A 23,363-nucleotide genomic window follows, 5' to 3' on the forward strand; every position below is an offset into this window, starting at 1 on the left:
AAGCCTCCGCCCCCCTTACACTCCTACCAGCCCGGCGCACCGAGGACAGGGAGGAAGAAAGAGAAAAAGAAAGAGCTCCATTTATCTGTCATAGATTACAGACTGCCACTTAGCACTGACCATGTCCGCCTACCATCCATAGGGAGCCGCTCTCACAAGGCAAAGAAATGGGATCATCTGCATGGAGTAGGGAGCTATAGCAGATAGCAATTCTGAGATGTGTCTGTGTGTTAGAGAAACCTTTTAGGCAGTAATGGGGGACTGCTGAGGGGGACTGCTAATGTTTGGAGTACATCATCTTGTGAGTGCTGGCCAGCATGTGGTGTTTGCAGTGTAATTCAGAGAAGACCCAGTCGCTGCTGGAGCTGGAACTGAATGGCTGGTAAGGAGTAATAGGAGAGTGTAAAGTGTGAGTGTTTGTTTTAGTGCTTGTGTGTTTTAGTGTGTGTGTGTGTGTGTGTGTGTGTGTGTGTGTGTGTGTGTGTGTGTGTGTGTGTGTGTGTGTGTGTGTGTGCGTGCGTGCGTGCATGTGTGTTTTTTGTCATTGGCTGAGGTTACACCAGACTGCTAGAGCTCATAAGGCTTTGTTTGATAAACAGCAGAGAGACAGTCTGTGTGTGTGTGTGTTTGTAAAAAGAACTCGGATCCCACGCCGAATTAAGCTGCTCATTTTTTAAATTAATTTTTTTGGTTTTCACATTGCAAGATGGCAGGAGGACTGTGGTGTTTCATGCTATGTACCAAAAATCATCAATTTTAAAGTAGGGTCTGCCATTTCACTTTCGATCCCTCACGATGGAAAAACAGATAATCTCTCCTCTCTGAGTCACTTTATATGTGTGCTATCATGGTGTGTTTAGTCTCACTGTACAGACTCCATCTGTGAGTTGGATTGTCCCCCCCTGCTTGGTTGAAGGGCATTCCTATGGTGTGTCACGGCCCTCCTGCTTATCGGCCGCTTTTGCATAAATGGATCTTCAAGGGCAGGTGCTGTGTGGAGGATAGCTTAATTATTCATTACTAAAAGAGAATGACAGTCGCTCTGTTGTTGCTGTTGTTGTTGTTGTTGTTGTATGAGTCTTGACAGGAGGGGGAGGAGGAGGGGCTCCGTGATTCAGACAGTATGAGGCCATGCAGTTAACGAGGGAATAGTATTGATTTCTAATTACTTCAAGTAATAAGTATGTGGATGTAATCAACAAAACATCAAACTACTTGTCACTCTTACATTGAATTGTACGTGCTGCATCTGAGATGTCTTAATAAAGCTTTCTTTCAAGTTGTCATGAATAATCTAGAGCTCTGAATCAACTGAATTAACACTATTAAAAAGCATAGCAAAACAATCAAAAGGCTTTATGTAGTCAACATTTGGTATCTTTCATTTATTCATCAAAATCTCATAGCTGCTAATTATACTTCTCAAGGCAAACTTATACCCATACATTATTTTGCCGACACATTGCTTTACTGTTTGAACGACAAAGGCCTGAATTTTTATACATATGGAAGCCATTCAGCAGACAACTGCACATGCGGATGCATTCAAGTACATTCAAGACTGTTGATTTCTGCTTAGATTAGAGCCACATGACAGTTTGTGATTTGTAGAGATACCTTAGTCCACCAGCTCTCAAACTGAATGTATACAAGTTACAATGATTATCAGCCATGAGTCTTATGAGGCTCCAGTCGAGTATAAACTGTCTGCTGCAAACTCTCACAGGCATACTGTCAGTCTGCTGGCCAGTACAGCTTTCCAGTTGGCAGCTGTGTCAAACAGTAAATCCCCAACCTACTCCTCGCTGTCTTTTTATAGCTGTTACAAAATCATCCATTAGTATGGTTGTTGGTGCTCAAATGACTGATATACCTGAGTGTTTAATGGCAGGTTTACCTTTGAGTGCTGGACTATTAACATGTTATTGTGTGGTCTCCGACCCTTTCACCGGAGAAATCTATTCCCTCACATCTGTGTTGTGAAGGCTACTGCATGCGTTTGTATTTACGAGCTCTCTGAGCAACTATGAAGAGGAAGAAAACATCTGCTTTTGTTGTGTTTGGAACACATGTTGTCAGTGTGTGTGGGGTGATACTGAAGGGTTGTTTGATTTCATAGAAAGGGTCAATTCACTGGCTATGTTTATATACACATACAAAAAAAAAATACTGCGAGTAGTCACGTAAAGGCAAGGCAGGAAATGTAAAATATGTATTGCATTAACATGTGTTGCATTCATGTTATTGCTCATATATTATGGGACACCCTCCCTCATAAAGGCCAGGATTCAGATTTTCCCTTGTACCCCCTCTGTAAAAGGATATGATGTCACCAGTAGCTTTTTCTGCACTATCATATACAAACATAAACTTCTTCTAGTAGACCAGAATACATGAACCATGTTGATATTTCAGTTGAGTATTGCCAATATAAGATGTGTCATGTGTTCCTCTGGCAATTTGTAACATACATGAGGTACATTAAACTACTCTGGGTCTTTCTTGTATACGTGGCCAAAAAAATATTTTTAATTTCTTTTCTTTTTTCTTGCAAATGTTTATATATCAACTATGTTATTCCTGAAAGAAAAGATAACCTGCATATTTCCAGTTCTATACTTTTATTGCGGGGTTCTACTGGAGTATTGTTGCATTATTTACAGCTCAAAGACTCTGTAATTGTCTACTTCATATACTTCATATACTACTTCATTTTAGCAGTCCACTAGCTCCAGAGGCTACGTAAATAAACAGGAGTAGTTGTAGTAGTGGTTATTTGTCCTGTTCTTTACGTAAAATATGAACATCTCAGACACATTTGTAAGTTTGAATCTGATCCAAAATATGCAAGTAGACAATGTGAACAGCCTGTGGAACAACTTAAGCAACAATCTTAGCAGCAAAACCTACAGAACAGACAGAGGTATGCACAAAGGATCTGATGTCATTATAAGAAGGAAGTAAAGGTAACATTGCCTGCAAAGCATTCAGAGCATCCTGAAACCTGAGATTTTGATTTTCAGAGAGCATTTTTACATATGTTCACCTCATGTGTTGGAAGGTTGACTATGTTTAACATAGATATCCAACATTGTGATTGTATATGAACGACGAAAATCATACACAGTGTGTTATGTCCCTTTTAACTTGAAATCCAATTATTGCAGCCAGTGAATAGTAATCACCCTTGTCTGTTGCATTTAAATGCACTGTATTTTGAAAGATGCTTGTGTAAATATTTAGCATATTTCTCATTGCAGTGGCTTTGAGAGTTCAGATCAAATAGGGAATTCCAGTATGCTTGCTCATACTGAAAAGTTCAAAAAGACAAGACTCATGACAATTAGAAGTTGATTGAAAAAAGATGCAAGCACAGTTTGTAGACTTCTCTGTCATGTCTGTGACTTCGTTCAGGAGGTATGTTAGTTCCACACTACGGCTCTCTTCCTCTGTAGTGCCGGCCTGCACTTCATTAGCCTTCTTCTATTCCCAGAACTCCTGTAGATGTGACTCCTCTTTTCCGGGATGGAGGAATGTTTCTCCCTTAGGTCTGACTGATGAACGGGTTGAGGCCTGGGCAGGGGCCTGGGCCTGTTTGTTCAGGATGTGTTGAGAGGGGAAAAAGAGATGGTCGAACCCCCCCAACCCACTCCCCAAATCCCTCGGTCCCTCGGCTGAAAATCACTGCCAGCTGAGCTGACATGCTTATCCATGCCTACATCAGAACTAACGGAGGCTCCTGGTGAATAAAGAGCCAGAGAGAGGGACACACGCCATTGTGTAATCGTTGCTTTTATACTGAGGTCATATTTCAAGAGAAGTACAGTCACTATCAGGAAGTGGTCACAGTATAATCATCATTGCTTCATCCTTCACCTCTCCTTAGTCCTCATATTATGGACACAACATGCTTATATAAATGAAACCATGACTTTGAGACTTCTAACTAAACCATGTGGAGTCACTTCTGCATCTTCTCTGGAATAACGTCATGTGACTTCCTGCCCTGCTGCAAGTTCACTCCCTCTTTTTCCATCCATCACAGCCTAAAACATCAGGTCTTGAAGTGCTGCTCTCTCCTCCATTTCTGTCTCCCTTTTTTCCCACCATCGTGAGCGACTGACCTCATGGAGAGTTGGATGACCTCAGAGCAAAAAGTACTGCAGCACTTTATTCCTGCACACACAGATATACACAGTCTGGGTGCTTGGTGGAGAGGAAATGCAGCTGAAGAACAGAATGGATGGAAAGATGCTGGCAGCGGTTTCCTTTGGGGAAAAGGCAAAATTGAAAATAAGCTTTTTGCAAATAATTACGCAAACAATAGGCAATTAACCCAGCAGCAAAATAGAGCAGTAGAACAAACAATACATCATAAAAATGTTTATACACACATAATCTATTTGCTTGTAATATCTCTACTGTAGAGTACAAAAGCCAAAATGTCTTATTGATCATAAACAATTCTTTAGACTCAATTGTGAAAAACTATTTTCAGTTACACTTGCAATAAGGTGATTGTTTTAAATGCTACTTCTTTCATTTGAATTTATATGTACTTCTGTACCGGACACTTCCTTTCATCATCACTCTATTTAGGTCAGTAATCAATCTAATGAGGAAATCATGAAAGCAGAAATGACCACCAGCTGTATTCTGGTGCTGTGACAGCTCGCAAGGTGTGACTCTTAACTTCAGGGATGGTTGTGTCACGGTTTGCGATGACAGATGGTTTGGGAGATTTATCCCAGTAGCGATTATGCAATGAAGTACGGTTATCACTGTGTTGTGCTTGGTTTTGTGTTGGTCCAGCACTATAAAAGCCTTCTCTCTTGGCTGTGTTGTTATGTGCTGGTCCACTCTTCAAAATTGTATGTACCTGTCTCGAGGGAACCTTTTAGCATTCGCTTACCGTAAAGTTCTCCTGTGTCATGTCACTGTGGCCTTGGCTGACCTGAATAGGTTGTCTCCACTCTGACAGAAGGAAGCCAGTTAATGTGATGCACAACAATTCATTCCACTGCAGCATTTGGTAGAATAGAAAACTTGTGCTACTTGAGAACATGATAATATTTCCATGTGCATCCAAACACATTCAATCATCATCTGCTGGAATAAGGCTAAACATTTTTGGCAGACACTTTCAGCTAACATGCTTTAATATTTCCAGTCAAATGTTCGGTTGACAGACAAAAGTGTCTTTTTATACTTCCGTGCCTGTGACAGCCATGGCTGGAGGCATTATATTTTCCTTGTGTTTGTATGTCTGTCACATTCTCATGAATGAGGTATCTCAGGAATGTCTAGAGGGTATTTCCTTAATTTTGGCACTTAGACTCAAAGATGAAGTGATTTACAATTTGAATTTTTGGCCATAACTCAAGAATTCATAAGCTTATGACAAAGTTTCACACAAATGTCTCATACAATAAAATGATGAAGTGAGGACATTTTTTATCAAAAGGATATAAAACTTCACTGTGAAATCATAATGTTCTGCAAAAACACTTTTCTGGCCATTATTCAACACCATAACTTAGGAACAGAAGGGGAGATTGTGACCATGTTTCACATCTGGCCAGATACTGATTTGGTGACACTAATCTTGGGTGCCCACCTTGAAATTATGGTGATTGTATAGATATTCTGTACTGCAGCGTTAAAATGTGTGTGAAGCATCTGCGTTTTAGAATGTGATTCTTCTTTGCAGAAACATCCATATCTGAAGCATTGTTTACTGTCATGGTTACAAGAATCAGCTTCGCTGGCCAAGTATGTTAAAACATATCAGGAAAATATACTGAATACTTTTTCCTGAATGTCTTCAAAGTCTTCACTACAAATATTATGAGTCTAGACAGACGTGGAACGGCGGCATGTAAACTGCAGCTTGACTGGTTGGTGGAGGCATACAACCATGAGGCAATATTTCTAGTTTGGGAAAGAAATTATGCTCAAAGGCATTTCTATTAGTCTAGAAAACTAATTTGTCTAAATCCATTACACAGATGTAAAGTGGCTCAACTGTATGAGTCACTTTTAATCATTTAAGCATTTTGATTTATTTTTACTTCATATTACAACGTAGAATACATTTTTATGCAGCATTTCACTTTTTCTGTTAGACAAGAATAAGCACAAATGAGACAGAGGTTATCAACAAAATTGGCAGTTTTTGAATAAGACTTGAATTTTAAAAATGACATGTAAGTCCTCTAGGTAATTTAGGGAAGAGTAAAACATGCTTAATGTAGTCAAAAAGATATATTTTTTGCAGAGGTATTTATAAATACCTCGGCAGTTTGAACTTTTGACCATTTTCAGTTCCACTTTTTCACTCAGTATTGCGTACAGCTGGCAGGCTGTTGTTGCTAAATGTTGATTTCAGGCTGTCTAATGAAGGAAGTGGATTGTGTACACTGCATGGGTGTGTCAAGTCAGTTCAAACGCATTAGGCTGCCAGCGAACAGTGAACACACTGTACTGTGGAGGAGAAGAAACGTTAGTGTAATGTTAGTTATTGAGGAGGTGGGCACCGCAAACACCCACATCTCAGCTATTTTCTACAGGACTGCTGAAGCTGTATTTGCTCTGTCATTTGTCTACTCTAAACTGGACTTTGTAACATTTATTGGAACAGTGTGTTGTCGCTCCGGCAAACATGATGCAACTCCCATTGGTCACTGATTGGCCCTTAAGGTGGCATAAACTTTAGTTTCCTGGAGGAACCTGTGTACTCTGGACCTCACTTGACTGAAAAAATGGTGGACAAGATATGGAGGAAGAGTTGGCAATTTATAGAAAATAGACGGTCTTTTCGCAATAAGAAGGCCTCTTGTAATTCGGCAGAATGTAAGAGTGAGTGAGTAACCTCTTGTTTTTTTCACATTATTTGTGTAAGAAATAATCTTGTGAGGACAATGGCTGACTGGATGTGTTTAATTTTTGGAGCCTGTTTACGTGGCATATTTGTTTTCTGAATGTAGCACAGCAAAATGTATAGGAGTTTTCATATTTCTAAAAGTAATTATTATTACAGAGCTATGCACCAGTATTTTAGGCAGCTAACAGTTGACTGAAATGTGGGTTAGTGTATAGCATGACAGTTGTAGGATCAGCACGTCCCAGAAATGAGTATACTCTATGCGCACACTGAGGTTAACTTCTGAAACATGTTTTATATATTTCATTATAAAGACTAGACTACTGATATTAATACTTTATTGGATAAGAGCTTAGGCCATAAGTCCCTGAAGTTAATCTACTTTCACTGTGACATTTCATAAGGAGGATCAGGAAGACACCTGCGATTAACCTTATAATATTTCAATTGCATTATGACTCATGAATTGAGTCATTGTTTAATTTGTACAACAGGAAGACACTCTCTAACCATCCTTTTGCTCTGTCATTACAGTGTGGAAGGGGATGGACGGCCCAATGAGAGTGGCCCTTCCCTGGATGGTGGAGCCAGCTATGGACAGGGCCCCGTGACTCACGGCTCAGCCATCAGCCCTGACCGATTTGACAGCCCACTTTACAGCCACGGGGTTCAGCCTGGGCCTCAGAGGCCCCGTCGGCCTAAGCTCCAGCACTCGCAGTCCATCCTCCGTAAGCAGGCGGAGGAGGAGGCCATCAAGCGCTCTCGCTCGCTCTCTGAGAGCTATGAGCTCTCTGCTGACCTCCAGGACAAACAGGTATCCCAAAGTAGCCCTACTGAATAGTTTGTTTTGGAGTTGGCCACAGTTTATCATGTTGTCATGTCACTAGAGAGATAAAGAGTGTCAAAGGCATTTCTTAAAAAGAAACTATGAATATGTGGGTTTCTCATTAGACAGCCAGCTGTATGATAGATAGCTATTGATAGATTCTCACAGATCCACCGACCACTGGAGTAAACAAATGATCAGTGGCTTCATAGACTATCTACAGCTAAGAAAAGCAATTAAATATCCAACGGGTGGCACAATTTCACAGTTAATTTGCTCTGTCTTTTCTCTAGGTGGAGATGCTGGAGCGTAAATATGGTGGACGATTCATAACTCGGCATGCGGCCCGCACCATCCAGACAGCCTTCCGCCAGTATCAGATGAACAAGAACTTTGAACGTCTCAGAAGCTCTATGTCTGAGAACCGTATGTCCAGACGCATTGTTCTTTCCAACATGAGGATGCAGCTCTCGTTTGAGGGCCCTGAGAAAGTTCACAGCTCCTACTTTGAAGGACGGCAGGTGTCCATGACAGAGGATGGCACCCCGCTGTCCATGATGCAGTCTGAACGTGGGGATATAGAAGTTCATCAGCAGGCTAATATGGCATCTCACCCAGCTCCACAGGGTGATCTGACAGATGCCATCACAGAACTAGAGGATGCCTTTTCCAGGCAGGTCAAATCTCTGGCTGAGTCGATTGATGATGCACTGAACTGTCGCAGTCTTCAGGGGGATGAGGGTCCTGACCCCGAGGCCATGGGTTGCCCTGAGGTGGAGAGGGAAGTGCCCTATCAGGTGAAATCCCACCGCAGGGCAGCTGGTCGCATCCACGATGAAACGATGGCATCCTATAGTGATGTAACTCTGTTCATAGATGAGGAGGACATGTCCCCCTCTATCGCTCTGTCGAGGTCAGGAGACCAGCCCTCCAGTACAGAATCAGACTTGCGGTTGCGTTCAGTCAACTCCTCTCAGGAGTACTGGCCTATTGACCCAAAAGATGAGGGTCGTGACACAGACACAAGCTGCCGCAGCACTCCTTCTCTGGAGTGCCAAGAGCAGCGTCTTAGAATGGACCATCTCCCTTTGTTGACCATAGAACCTCCTAGTGACAGCTCTGCAGAGCTTAGTGATCGGTCTGAACGCAGCTCTGTCAAACGGCCACCTGTGTATGAGCCACACGGCCACATCGTAACATCATCCCAGGCGAGCCCAAAACACATATCCCATGGACCCCCACCGCGAGCGAGCTCTCGCGACGATGACGCACCTCTGCGCCACCGCCACCGACAGCTAGAAAGCCACCTGGCCATCAACGGCTCAGCCAACCGGCAGAGTAAGTCTGAATCTGACTTCTCTGATGGGGACAACGACAGTATCAACAGCACATCCAACTCAAACGACACCATAAACTGCAGCTCCGAGTCCTCGTCAAGAGACAGCCTACGAGAGCAGACCCTCAGCAAGCAGACTTACCACAAAGAGACTCGTAACAGCTGGGACTCGCCCATCTTCAGTAATGATGTTATCCGCAAGAGACACTATCGCATCGGCCTGAATCTTTTCAACAAGTAGGTACTCAGCTCTGACGGAGCAGGTGCTTGACCAGTTTGCAGTGATTAATGTCCCATTGAGTGGACGAGATGTTAGAAAAACCTCTTGGAAAATCATTCACTCACTAAGTGCATAACTATAAACTGTTATCAGTTGTAATTGTATGAAATTCAACTGTATTTTGAAAGATATTTGCATGCCTGGCATATATCACAGAGTGTAGCAACATTTGTTTGTGATTTCTTGTAATATAAAGATTGATATAGTTGGAATTGTGCCCCATTTGTTCAATTCTTGTCAGAGAAACGTCTTTCTTAAAGAGGCATTTCAAGTGGGTCAAGACCATCGAACATGCTTTAGCAATACTTCAATACAAATTTTGTAGAAGACAGCATGATGAGAGTTGAAGATGGCGTGTCTGTGTTGTGGTATCAAGGGGATATCAACTATCACCAATAATAATCTTTTATTTTGCTTTTACACTCATACATTTGCTCACGGTTCTTATGATGCACAGTTTTGATCATACCCAGATGCTAATCTTGAATTTTATGAATGAGGACTCAACCAACATTTAAAACATCATTATGAAAATTATCACTGCTCTACCTATCTCAAGAAGTTGCCTGTGTGTTTTTTTTTCTTCTTTTTTTAGAATTCAGAAACATTAAAAGATTCTTCTCCACAGTTGTAAGGTTTATGCACATTTCTCCAGAAACTAAATCATCCCTGTCCATGCTGGACTTTTTCAGGAAGCCAGAGAAGGGCATCCAGTACTTGACCGAGAGGGGGTTCATCCCTGACACCCCGGTTGGTGTAGCTCACTTTCTGCTGCAGAGGAAGGGGCTGAGCAGGCAGATGATTGGAGAGTTCCTTGGAAACCGACAGAAACAGTTCAACAGAGATGTCTTGGAGTAAGTATGACACAGCTCCAAGTCCTCTTCAGAGTTAATAATAATTAGATAAAAGTGAGCAGAGAAAAGATCAAAATGTTTTACATTAATTACAGCTTCGCAAGACAAATTTCACTTCGACGAGAAATATCATTGCATTTTCGTCTCGCGAGATCTCATGCCACAAGATCTCGTCACACCCCTGTGATATACTGATGCCCAGTATCACTACAAAATTATTTGTGATCAAAAATAGTGTGGCCATCTCTGTAGAGAATTTGTCAAGGAAAACAAGCAGACTTAAAAGGTCCTGAAGGTAAAATGGATGACTGGTGCCAGAAAGTATGACCAGATATCCCTTGTAATATCCTCTTTTACAAACACTGAGGATATCCCCCAAGTTAGAGTCTCAGTCTCAGTCTAGTTCTCAGAAACCTGTAAGATATCAGAAATATGTTGGTGAGCAGGTAAAAATTGGTATTATAATTGTATGGATTGTGATCCCCTTGTTTCATTGTCTGTCTCTTTTTCTACCTCTTCCTTCTTCTGTGTGTGTGTGTGTGTGTGTGTGTGTGTGTGTGTGTGTGTGTGTGTGTGTGTGTGTGTGTGTGTGTGTGTGTGTGTGTGTGTGTGTGTGTGTGTGTGTGTGTGTGTTGTGTGTACCAGCTGTGTGGTAGATGAAATGGACTTTCAAAGCATGGAGCTGGACGAGGCCCTCAGGAAATTTCAGAACCACATCCGTGTTCAGGGTGAGGCCCAGAAGGTTGAGCGACTCATCGAAGCTTTTAGGTAAGATCACACACAATTGTGAAGTGTTTCAGGAAATCGAGGACAGAATGATGATTACAAAGAGGAAAGACAGGAGAGGAAACACTGATGCTCTGGTCAAATATATGCATGCATAGGACATAGTGTCTATTGGTGGAGAAAGCCTGGTGACCCAGCACCTGTGAGGTTATAATAACGTTTTGTGTTCATAATACTGGAAGCATTGTGTGTGAACGTATTTATTTCACCACTGCTGGTGTTCCTCATAGCTGTGTTGTATAGATAACTATTGGCCCATAAAGGAACTTCTACTTCTGCTTGCTTCAAACAATGTCATACATTTCCTGATTGTGCTAATTGAGTTTGGTTGTAAGTTGAGATGGTTAACAATGCTGTCCTGTTTCTAGCCAGCGCTACTGCATCTGTAACCCCACAGTGGTGCGACAGTTCAGGAACCCTGACACCATCTTCATCCTGGCCTTCGCCATCATCCTCCTCAACACTGACATGTACAGCCCTAATGTCAAACCCGAGAGGAAGATGAAGTTGGAGGACTTCATTAAGAATTTAAGAGGTAACCAAACCTATAACTCATATGACTGTGTAAGGATACACTATTTGCAAACATAATATGTTTGCTGATATTTTAAAATGTGCTACAGTACCTTCAAAATCTAAATAATTTCCAATTTCTACTTCTTATGTGAAGTGTTTCAGAAATAGTAATAATGCACTTTATCAACTAATATCTAATTGTACAATAAAAACAGTTATTAATCATTTAATTTACAGATATAATATATCTGTTAATTAAATTATTAATATGAATACATAAATAAATAGACAAATTGAATTATTATTTGATATTTAATGGGCAATAAAAAGAGGTATTATAAAAAATAATAAAATCCATCAATAAATTGTTAAAATGAAAAAGGGATTTGGAACAAACAACAAATTGTATGAATAAAAACCTAAATAAATAATAGCAAATAATATTAAAATATAGGAGTATCAAGTATTTAAATGGCAGCTCCTATTTCAATTTGCGTTTCTATTTCCCAGCTGCTATTCCTTGTAGCTATTCAGTTTGCTTAGCCACTCCTTTTAACCTCTCCATTTTCACAGCAGGCAAGCTTCAATAAAACCATTAACTTACTGAATATTGCATAGTAACCCAGCTCTTTCCTGTGTGCCAGGCGTGGACGACGGCGAGGACATACCCAGGGAGACTCTGGTTGGCATCTATGAGAGGATCCGTAAGCGGGAGCTCAAGACTAATGAAGACCACGTTTCACAAGTGCAGAAGGTTGAGAAGCTCATTGTGGGAAAGAAACCGGTGAGATGTTTATCTATTCTAAATCTATTCAGTAGATGATAATGATCATTTTCAAGGCACAACATCGTACCAATGTTTATTATCCTTTAATCACACAGCTAGATCTGCTCTGAATCACTTTCTATAAATATCACTCACACATTTCTACTAATTTTCCAAAGACTTGCAGTATACAAGTATTGTTCTGTGAATAGGGACTCACACCTGGGCTTAGACCTTCACGCTGGTGATTTTAACGCAGAAATGTCGCCCTGTGCTGCAGTCTGATGAAAAATGGGCACATGATCCCACCTTAGCACATTGTAATCCTAGTTATAGAGGGAGAAATTGTTGAAATGCTTGAATACTGCAGTGCCGCCAGTGTTAAACTGACGTGGCATACGTTACATTGCTTTAATTAGTTGATCCACCAGTCATTAGATAGTTTAATTCTGTTTTTATACTGAAATAGAGCCATTATCAAATTTAGCTCTGACTGTGCTCCAGCCCCTCAGGAGCATGGGGGGAAGCAGCATTAGTACATTATTCTGCAGGCGAGGATGTCTCTTTCATGTGTGAAGGTTAAAACTGTGATTAACTTAAGCAGCTTCAGGGAGAGGCTTGTCTTGCATGGAGGACTTTGTTTCACTTAGTTTCCAGTGGGATGGAATCTCCTCTGCTCTGCCAGTAACAATTGAATGTATTGAAAAATGATCCCTCGCTACCATTTAGCTGCAAAATGAAAAACCCAGGAGGACACTTGGTAAAACACTTTAGCGTTAAAAACCACACTGGAATTCCTCTCCATAATAATCAGGCCCACTAGTGCTGCTTGGAGTGGGCTTCTAGGGGAGGATCTGTTTTCATTCCAACATCATTACAGACTCCCTCGAGTCCAGCAGCTGAAAAAGGCCACTACCCCACATACAAAACCCATGAGGTGCATCTTCATGACTACTTTATAAGCTATAGGTACACAGTCTGCAAGGGGAAATCCTTACGTGAGCTAATTAATAACTAAGAGAGATTAAATGTTTATGTTATCAGATTCACTGTAACAAATCCTAACAGCTGCATCGTCTTATTTGTTCTCTCTCTTTGTAGATCGGATCTCTCCATCATGGCCTGGGATGTGTAAGTAGGCTGAATATCTATAAATCATACTACACTGCATATCCTTCATTGTTTCACTGCATGTATACAGCCTCCTGAATCTGTCCATGGACTTTGTAGTTAATGTAGTTTTAGAGTATAATGAGCAGTCCTCATTGTTCACCGAACACAGTATCAACAGACATAAATATTTGGGTGGCTTAAAGCTGCACTGTTTACAGATTCTGTGCTCAATAGGGTGTTCATCCCAGCTGGGTACATGTCAGTGACAGAATATACTGCAGATCTCCTATTAGTATGAAGATTATTAATATAAACATTTTGAAGGGAGATTGAGTAAGCACTAAGTAAGCCTTATTAATACCATACATGAATACTCCACCTCAACTTTCTTGTTAACAGATTAATAGTTTAACTTCAGTGCAAAAAGTAACCTGCATAAAAATGAAGGTGATCTCAGCAACAATACTACTAGTTAACTTTCTCTGGTGAAACGAGCGTGTTAAAATGATAACAAACAAAACACTCAGATTCACATTGCAGTATTTATTGCCTCCATCTAATCCATTATTTTGGTACCAAGACACCTGGACTGTGTATTATTATATGCAGTAACATGTTATCCCAACAGTAGCGTCATCTGTATGTTTAAGTCTTCATCTAATTTTGGAATATACATGTCCTTAAATCCAGTGTTGTTGTGTGGTGGTTATGAACAGTGTAAGAGAATGAATGGCATGTTTAAAGGACTAAGCTGGAGATGGAGATTGGAGATTCTACATGTTTTTTATTGTCAACAAATCCTGTGAAAAGAGCATTAGTCCTTCAGCACTAAGCCTTATCATGTATTTTCTGATTAGCTGTACACACAGAGTGAGACAAGCATGTTAATACAGCTGATTGACAAATAATTGCCAAAGAAAAGATGGGAAGAAAAGAAAAGAAAGAGGAAAATAGATGCAGGACAACAAATGAAAATGAAATAAAAATTATGATAAAGCATACAATTCATCTAACCCACCTCTCTTGTCACATTTCAATTAATAAGAATGACTTGACTGTAGCAATCTGACTTTTCAGTTGACTTAATGGCAGCACTTGCACTAAATAATCCCTTAAAACAACTGGTCACTGTAGTTGTTATCCAGTATTACTCACCGCGGAGTAAATAGTGCTTTTGTTTGGGGCTATTTTCAGTTGTGGATTTGGTGTGTTGGCGAGTACTGACAACAGCAGGAGGGTGTATGTGGGATCAGCTAAAATAAACTACAGTGGCTGCATTCATTGTAATGAGGGGGACATGTCACTCAGTGTAGCAGTGTGGCTCACTGTTGTGTTGTTATTCGTTTTTTGGATAGCAGTGGAGGTCTAAGGCACAGAATCAGGCTTTTGGCTATATGTTTCCAACGTGTCATCACATCTCGTCATACATCACTGCAAACACTGTGCATAATGCAAAACACATAGGAGTAAATCAGTCATCCTTTCGGGCTACACCCTCTTTAAATTCCACCGAGGTTGACTTCTGTTCCTTATTACCCTTTAAACACCATAATGACCTCTGAAGTGTCGATGTCTGTTCTGTTCTCTTTTGCCTTGTAGGTGCTGTCACTGCCTCATCGCCGATTGGTGTGTTACTGCCGTCTGTTTGAAGTGCCAGATCCCAACAAGCTCCAGAAGCTGGGCCTGCATCAGCGGGAGATCTTCCTGTTCAATGACCTCTTAGTGGTAAAAGTCCTCTCCTTCTCAAAAGTCTTCTCTCAAATCGTTATTTTTTTTCAAGCCGATCCTTATATCAAAAACTCTGCATGATTTCAGGTAACCAAGATTTTCCAGAAAAAGAAGAACTCGGTGACATACAGCTTCAGACAGTCCTTCTCTCTGTATGGGATGCAAGTCATGCTTTTTGAAAATCAGTGTAAGTAGCACATAGCTCTTCCTTATATCAGGTCTATATAGCTGTAGCGTGTTTGCTGACAGTGTTTACACCGTCCCTCACAGGATTTGATTTAACACATCTAGCAGAAATGGGAAGTCAAACCAATGGACTGTGACATTGTTTATACTTTCAAAACATCAGACAGATGTGTTTTAACTTGGTTTTGATCAATGGCCCATGTGTAAATGTCTCTCTCTCTCTGTTTGCCATTGGCCCAGATTACCCAAATGGAATCAGACTCACATCAGCGATACCAGGTGCGGACATCAAGGTCCTCATCAACTTTAACGCACCCAACCCCCAGGACCGCAAGAAGTTCACAGACGACCTACGAGAATCCATAGCTGAGGTCCAGGAAATGGAGAAATACAGAATAGAATGTGAGCGGACTCTTTTTTTTTTTCTCACCCCTCCACCCCCCGCTCTCTCTGGGTCTACCTCAGGCTATGTAAAGTAGAAACGGGGCATGGTCCTCATTACACAACTGCAGTTTACGAGCGAGAATGTTTACAGAGTTCACAGGATGGCTAGCAGAGGAGAGAACAGATTTTTTTCTGGACAGGCTGTTTCTGCTGTGATATACGTACATGAACAGGATGTTGGGAATTATGTAGATCAAAGGATGGGTTCACATTTTTCAAGTATGTCTTAAAACAATAGTCAAGTGCCCATAAGAACATTAAAACAGGTTTTGCTTTCTGTAATCATTCTTCATGTTCATACTGACCATTGGATCAGTCTCCAAATGTACTTCAAATATAAGTGATGGGGGACAAAATGCACAGTCCTCCTTTTGAGGTTTATTTGAAGATAATATGAAGCTTCAGCTATCTGAGTTCAAATAGGTCAAATAAAGTGGATCTCTTCCACAGTGTTAGGAAAGACTTGAAAAATTGTAACCCTATGCTTTAATAGTGGGAGTTGATGAGTTTCAGGCAGGAAAAGGTGGAGGAATATATTACAGAGAAGTTTTAAGAGTCATTTCTTGGCTAGAGTTAAATGTAAGTACTTAAACCACTTCCACTTACCTCAGTCTTTCCTTGGATCCTCTCCACAGCTGAGCTGGAGAAGCAGAAGGGGGTGGTGAGGCCCAGCATGTCGCAGAGCTCCGGTTTGAAGAAGGAAGCTGGCAACGGGAGCATGAACCGTGCCAGCCTGGACGACACCTACGCCATGGGAGAGGGTCTGAAGAGGAGCGCCCTCAGCAGCTCCCTGCGAGATCTCTCCGAAGCAGGTACAGCCAAAACGTCTTTGTCTTTACCAGCCGGTTCTTTCATGGAAACGCGTTCTCCTTCTGTCATCCACGTCTCTGTGATGACATCAAAGGGATGAAAATAGCAAAATGTTGTTTCACAGCACCATACATTGATTTTAGAGCTCTCCCCTTTAAATCACACTATCTCTCTCACTCATGATTGGGTAGTTTGGTCCTTTTTTTACTCAGACTGAATACAGACCTATTTGAGTAGCAGTTAATTGTTAAGAAATGCAGTTATGATTGATTTTTTTAGATCTGTCCTCTCAGTGATGAATGAAATTGACGGGCAGTTCTCACCCCTGATCATTTGGATGCGTTTATTTATGAACATTTTCCATTCATGTTTTTATCGTCACTTTTTTTTTTTTTTTTTTAACTAAGCACTTTTGCATTCCTAAGTTTGTTTTATCTTAAAACATTTCATAATAATCTTAAGTTGTATTCAAAATATCATGTGCCATTTCCTCTCACGTATATTTGTGAACCAAACAAATCAGTGCTGATGCGCACCATTCTTACACAGCAACGAGATCAAGACTTAGTCCCAGTCCTGGTGTTAACAGTCATTTCACTTCCATGAATATCAGTGTTTAACACAGCTGCTGTTTCTTTTGAAGCAAGAATACATTCCATTCATTACAGATAAGAGCTACGTGAAGTTATCAGGTGATTAACTTGATAACAAAATGAAATCCAGTCAGGGGTCCGTCTCATTGTTGGTAATACGATACGCTTTGTTCTTATGATCACTACCTCAACGGGAAATGATAGGTCAGACAGTGAAGAAGTCCATAGGAGTCTGTTCGCCCTCCTGTCTCCTGTGTTTTTCGATGCAGGATGTGGCATGTTAGTGGGGTCATTTTTGTTAAGTGTTTTCTTTTTCCTTTCCTGCCATACTCCATTTCATGTGTATTTACTGTGTTATTTCGATACACATCAGGTTTTTTCCTGTTTATGTGTGATTATTGGTCATGTATCATTGGCTGAGTGTGCCTAACAACAGCGAAAGTGCTCTGTTTGCCCTCAGACCTGTATATGCCTGTACATCCCATGTGCAACAGCCACTGTATTGCTTTTGATGTGTCTCCTCCTTTTGTGACTGTCACTGAGACTGGCTTTTTGCCAACTTTGACCCTTATGAAAATCTGCATCTTGTGACAACATTAAGAATTAGTTGTCATATTCTATCTAAGATATCAAGACAAAAATTTGGGGGGAAAATTTATTTTGGGCATCATTCGTGTATGTGTTTAAAGTAGCCTGCAATCTTTTGGTAAAACTTTACTGTGGATATTAAATATGACGCTCATGGAGTCATTGAGATTTTATTGCAATGTATTAAAAAAAATTTAAATGAATGAGCCGCCAGTTAGAAGTGCGTTTTAAAAACCTTAATGGCTTACATATGAACGCAGCTTTAGTTTTCAACCTGAGTGAAGACGTGACTTCACAATAAAGATAGGCACAGTACCACCTGTCACCCACCACCCTTCCAGACCTGAACGCCGTATCCCCACCCCGTCAATATTTGGACCTTACTCACAGTCACAATCCACTGCAATGCCCCCTACGGGACTGGTGGGCGGCCTAAACGTCTGTAGTTGATCCAGGAGTGCTGTCGATCTCTAATCTGTGGTATTGCATGTCTCGGGCAGGCAAGCGGGGGCGTCGCAGCAGTGCAGGATCACTAGACAGCAATATGGAAGTAAGTTGGAAGCAGCTGGTATCCAAGCTACTCTCTATGTGATGATGTGCACTGTGAAAACACACCATTTATTTTTGGTCTTACACCTTCTTTGCTTCATAGACTCAGTCCATTTGTTTGGATCATTTATTTTTCCTTCCTGGGATGCCTTATGACCTGCTTGCCTCAGTTAGTGTGCATGCATGGGTTGCCTGCCTCTGATCCTGCCCCCTTTTTGGAAGCCAGAGATCTCCTGTTTTTGGTCATGTTATATGACCAATATACACTTTTATCTTCAAACAAGCATGATTTTACTAACCCCTCCTCTGATCCCTCCCCTTGTCGCCTGTCTCTGTCTTTCATTCAATCACATCCAAGCGGTTTTTCATTTGGTTCTCCTTCTCTGTGGCAGGGTGGTAGCTCTGTAAGACACTAGGAGACTGTACATCTCTTGCAGCCCCTCTCCCTGTCCGGATCTTTCTTTTTCCTTTCTTCTTTTAACAGCTGTAAGGTTCAGGGAGGAACGTAGCCTTCATAGTCTGAGGTCTACTGACGGGCTTCACACAGACTTATAAAGATGTGGATTTCATTCATTCATCTTTCACTCATTCCATGTGTTCATGAGTTCATGTGTTGGTTTGAAGTCTGGGATCCTGAAAATTTCATTCTGCTTTCAATGATGTCATATGGTCTTTCTCCAGTCTTAGATGAAGCATGTGGCAAACGAACAGCTTTTTTATTCTTTTTTTTTTTTTTTTTTTAAAGAGAATTCATACATGGATAGTGAGTAGCGTTTGACCCAGGGGGAAAAGTGTCCAGGCCTGTTGTGAAGTCTGCACACAAGAGCTCAGTTCCTCCTGCCCTCTGACCTTTAGTTGAATGCTAATCTGTGGATGACGAGTTTGCCTGTCACACCCTCTGCATGTGGAAACTATGCCTCCATTGATTTTAACAAGTTGCATGTGTGACTATTAGTGAGTTTTGGCACACTGACTGCAATGAAGATGAAATGTTGTCTTTTTTTTATCCTTGTCATTATTTATGCTCCATATGGTATTTTATGTCATTAGTCTAGTTACAGATTTGCTTTTTCAAATCAGTTAGCTCAGAGCTTCTTTTAATCTAGGCTCCCTTCATCATGAAGTGTTTGCCCAAGCTGAAATATTCCTAGTGTTGCTGCTGCCTATCATGAAAACATTTTTAGTTTCTCATTTGCATGCCCTAAACATTTTGCTACTTTTTTATCTGAAATAAGTGAATTCATCCTGGTGGTGCCTTGCAGCTGTAGTTTAGTGGCTTGTCTGACAGACATGCTGTTACTTTTTTCCGTCCTACAGGGGTCCACCATTAGCAGTCCTCACACACGCCGGAGAGCCACCACACCACGCGAGGGCGCACCCCGCAGCCATCCTTCCATCCCTAACTCAGCATCGACTTCCATCCTTGGGTCCCTCTTTGGCAGCAAGCGAGGCAAACCGTCATCCCAGAGCCACCCCCCTTTTCCTCCACCCGGTCACCCCACTCTCATATCCCACAAGCCCCACCCGACCAACCTGCACCACACAGCACAGGTAGAACACACAGTGCAGCCCCAACACCACGGTCACCATTCCCAGTACTGCCAAGTCCCACAGAACCCACCGCCTTACCACCACCATCACCACTACCACCCCCCTCCCCACACGCAATACCACCAGCACCCGGCTTACCCCTCACACGCACACCAACACGCCCACTCACAGCACAGCCATTACAGCCAGCATTCACATCACGCCTCACACTCCCAGCATGCCCCTCACCACCACAGTCAGCAAGCGGGTTCGGCACCTGGCGGACCCAAACCTAAACACAGTGGCATCAGCACCGTAGTGTGATGCTCCTACCACAGAGAGGAGGGTGAGAGGAGAGATGAGGAGGGAACTTAATGAACGAGGGACATTTGCTTACACCAAAGGGACTGACAGCATAACTCTATGGCCTGTCCACTGTGTTTTACTGCTGCTGTGATGGAAACCAATCACATGCAGTCACCTCCAGGTCCAACTAATATGCAGGATGGAAATCGGACTCAAATCTTCCACTAGGGGCCTTTACTAGTTTGCCTGATTATGGGCTTGGCCCCATCAGGGTTTCATGGGAGGGGGAGGAGGGGTTCTGTACAGGAAGATGCTTTGTTTTCCACACATACACACCGCCTGGCCGTGACGGCTGAAGAGGAAAAAGTCTTTTCTCACCAAGCCGCTCCCCACTGCTCCATTCCCTCAATAGCCTGTCTTAACCTTCACAGAATCAGGAGGAAAGACGACCTGAGACGAGAACGTGGCGGACTGTTTTCTCTGTCACAACGACGGCATCATTTCTTGTGCACAGCCTTTCGGAGGTCAACTTTCAACACTTCTTTTTTTGGTTTGCAGATCCTGCCATCATATGAATGCTATTTGTTGTTGCCTCCCGTAGAGCTCATATGTAGTGACGAAACCTAGATATAATCATTTCACACTAACTTAAATCAACGGACAGGTAAACAACTGAGTCAACCGTCTCAGTCATAGTAGTTCTAGTGCTGTATTTACTGTAGATGACAGCTATATGTGTTGTCTCCTAGCTCTCATAAATAAATGTGCCAATTATTAATGCATAATCTATTTAGTCAAGACTTCATGTACAGTATATTGTGCGTAAACTAATTTGTAAGATTATACTTACAATTATTATTATCAGCAAAAATGAATTTTATCAGTATTATACTGACTCTGTGGTAACAGGATGTAGATCTGAAAGGAGTGAACTCCCATTCAGTCCGGCCTATAATCTATTGTGGAATTTTTGCCTTTCAAATGGATCAGAAGGAGCCTCTGGATTGCAGCTGTTGCATATGGGCCTGAAAACACTGTGCAGTCCCAGCTGAAGCCTCAGAGCAGACTTTTCCTGTCATCTCTAACTGTTGATCAGCTGGTTGGATGTTTTAATTTCAGTTTATTACTCATACTGTGGCTGCTTGAACTGTAAAAAGTAATGAAGATTAGCAGTGAAAAGACATTTAGATACACTGAGAGGCTCACTTTACAAATGGACCCACAGAACGTGTTGTACAAGTGTGCTGCCTTTAACATATGCAACAGCTGCTCTCTTGACTCATAAAATCAAAAACACTTTATGACATTTTCTTTTGCCTTGTTTAGTATATTTTTTTATTCACCAGCAAAGTTTGGTGAATGAATAAAATCAGTTCTTACATAATGAAGTATTTTTTTCATCTTTTTTCTATCATGTGTGCAATACCTTTGTACTGATTTTGTACATTAGGAACAAGCAAGGTGTCCCTCCGATTTGTGCGTTTTCATGTTGCGTCATTTATTTATTTATTTTTTTGTTTTTGACCCCCTTGTCAAGAGTCTTTTTCTCGGTAAATTAATGTGTGGCTGTCCTCATGGTCTTTTATGAGAGGTACAGGCTCGGAGTTCAGTGGAATGTCTAGTAAGTGATTTTTTTTTGCATGTGATGTTATTGATGTGAGGCTATCCTCTGCACATTGTATAAGAAATCAGTGTTACCATAGCAAGTTTAAGTGCAATCATGTTCAGAAATGCAGACTTGCACTGAGAGTGGAAGTCTATCATCATGTTGTCCAGGACGAGATTCAGGTGAAAAAGAAAAAAAAACGTTTTTTTTTCATTTAAGAATATATAAATACCTACTTACACAGTTCACAGTGGAAAGAGGATTGTGTGTATATATTTTAATAAAGGAATACGCTTCTCTTTGGGCTGAACAGAAATATTTTGCTGGATAAGCACATATGAAAGTTCACTTTCATTTTTTTCAGGAAATGCAGTTATAATATACAGCAGAAATGCAAACTGAACAAAGGAACTGGGTATATGTAAAGAATAACTTTCTACATTCTACAAATAAGAGTCTATTATAGTGTGTAAATTAGTGACAGTAAACTGTTTGTCCCAATATTCAGGTTGTAAATGTATTTTAACATTCACAAAGAAAACCATTGCCATAAGTCAGGCTTATTCTCACACATTTCTCCTCATGGGAATTAATGAAGAACGTTCAGATGACAGACATATCACATGTGGGACATTAATGATCAGTTGAATGTGTCTTTCCATTGATTTCATATTTTTGCTATATAATTCTGAAATCTTGGGATGATGTAAAACCGAGGAGTCTGTTTATTTTTGGTGTGTGTTGTAGTGCTTCAAATGTCTATAGTCATTCTTTGTGAGAAAGTACTCCAACAATGCACTGCATGGATCTGATGCATCATGTGTCCTATTCACTGTGAGCTGATGGGGGAAAAAAATATCAGCCTATAAATTTTGACGTTGGTTTTTTTGATTAATCTGGAATTTCCCGATGTTGACGTGTTCTTGCTGTTTCATGTTAGGCTGGTAGTTAATGAAGCTCGGCATGCATTTCATCATGTGTACATTACAAACAAAAAAAACATTGCACTTCCGTTGCTGAGGGCTTTTATCATGTAAATATGGGATTTTGATGTGTAAACAGATGAACTGCTTGGAAGGACGGTTTATCTTTATGAAACTGTAAAGGGACCAAGATGGCGGGGTTAAAAGAAGCTGTACATAGTGTGTATATGATCAGTACTTTATTCTGATATCTGCAGTTAAGATCAGGATGTATAAACATCACCTCATAGATGGACGTGAGGGGGATATATATGAACATATCGATTGTCTCTGCCTCCAGCTGTCGGGAAATGACATATGCTGTAGAAAATAAAAAAACAGACTGTTAGAAAGTTCGTTGTCATTTACATCCAGCTCTCTTTTCATACATGCAACCCTCCCACACACACACACACACACACACACACGCTCATACTGCACACACACACAGACACACATCCTGCTGCAAGCTGTTCAGTCTGGCGTGAGACACATAAAAAAATGTAAAAAATAAAAAACAAGGAAAAGACAAGAATGGCCTCATTTATATGTGCATTCTGTTTGTACAGTGAGTAGTGAGTCAGTAAGACCCCAGTTATTGTAAAACTTCAACTGTGACAATGTTGAGAACGCAAAATAAACAAATATATGACTTATGGTATGACTGTGTTGTTTTTGCTCTCCGGTGTATGAAGTTTTTT

At 41.1% G+C, this 23,363-nt stretch overlaps 1 protein-coding gene across 3 annotated transcripts; it reads left to right on the forward strand.

Annotated features, from left to right (window-relative positions):
- Positions 1 to 286: 286 nt before the first annotated feature.
- iqsec1a (IQ motif and Sec7 domain ArfGEF 1a) lies at positions 287 to 23,323 on the forward strand. Of its 3 annotated transcripts, none has more exons than XM_053318391.1 (14): positions 287 to 382; positions 7,418 to 7,697; positions 8,003 to 9,282; positions 10,018 to 10,179; positions 10,825 to 10,947; positions 11,334 to 11,500; positions 12,126 to 12,265; positions 13,349 to 13,378; positions 14,960 to 15,085; positions 15,176 to 15,275; positions 15,515 to 15,676; positions 16,354 to 16,530; positions 18,210 to 18,259; positions 19,576 to 23,323. In XM_053318391.1, the coding sequence occupies exons 1-14, from the start codon at positions 318 to 320 to the stop codon at positions 20,110 to 20,112; spliced, it is 3,399 nt and encodes a 1,132-aa protein (XP_053174366.1). In that variant the 5' UTR covers positions 287 to 317; the 3' UTR covers positions 20,113 to 23,323. The 3 variants fall into 3 exon arrangements, with proteins under 3 accessions (XP_053174366.1, XP_053174367.1, XP_053174365.1); XM_053318390.1 differs by lacking the exon at positions 287 to 382 and adding an exon at positions 6,456 to 6,862; XM_053318392.1 differs by lacking the exons at positions 287 to 382; positions 18,210 to 18,259 and adding an exon at positions 6,455 to 6,862 and having other exon boundaries at positions 19,576 to 19,729.
- The last annotated feature ends 40 nt before the right edge of the window (positions 23,324 to 23,363 follow it).

Source organism: Scomber japonicus, chromosome 4 (genome assembly GCF_027409825.1).
Source record: "Scomber japonicus isolate fScoJap1 chromosome 4, fScoJap1.pri, whole genome shotgun sequence".
NCBI lineage: Eukaryota > Metazoa > Chordata > Actinopteri > Scombriformes > Scombridae > Scomber > Scomber japonicus.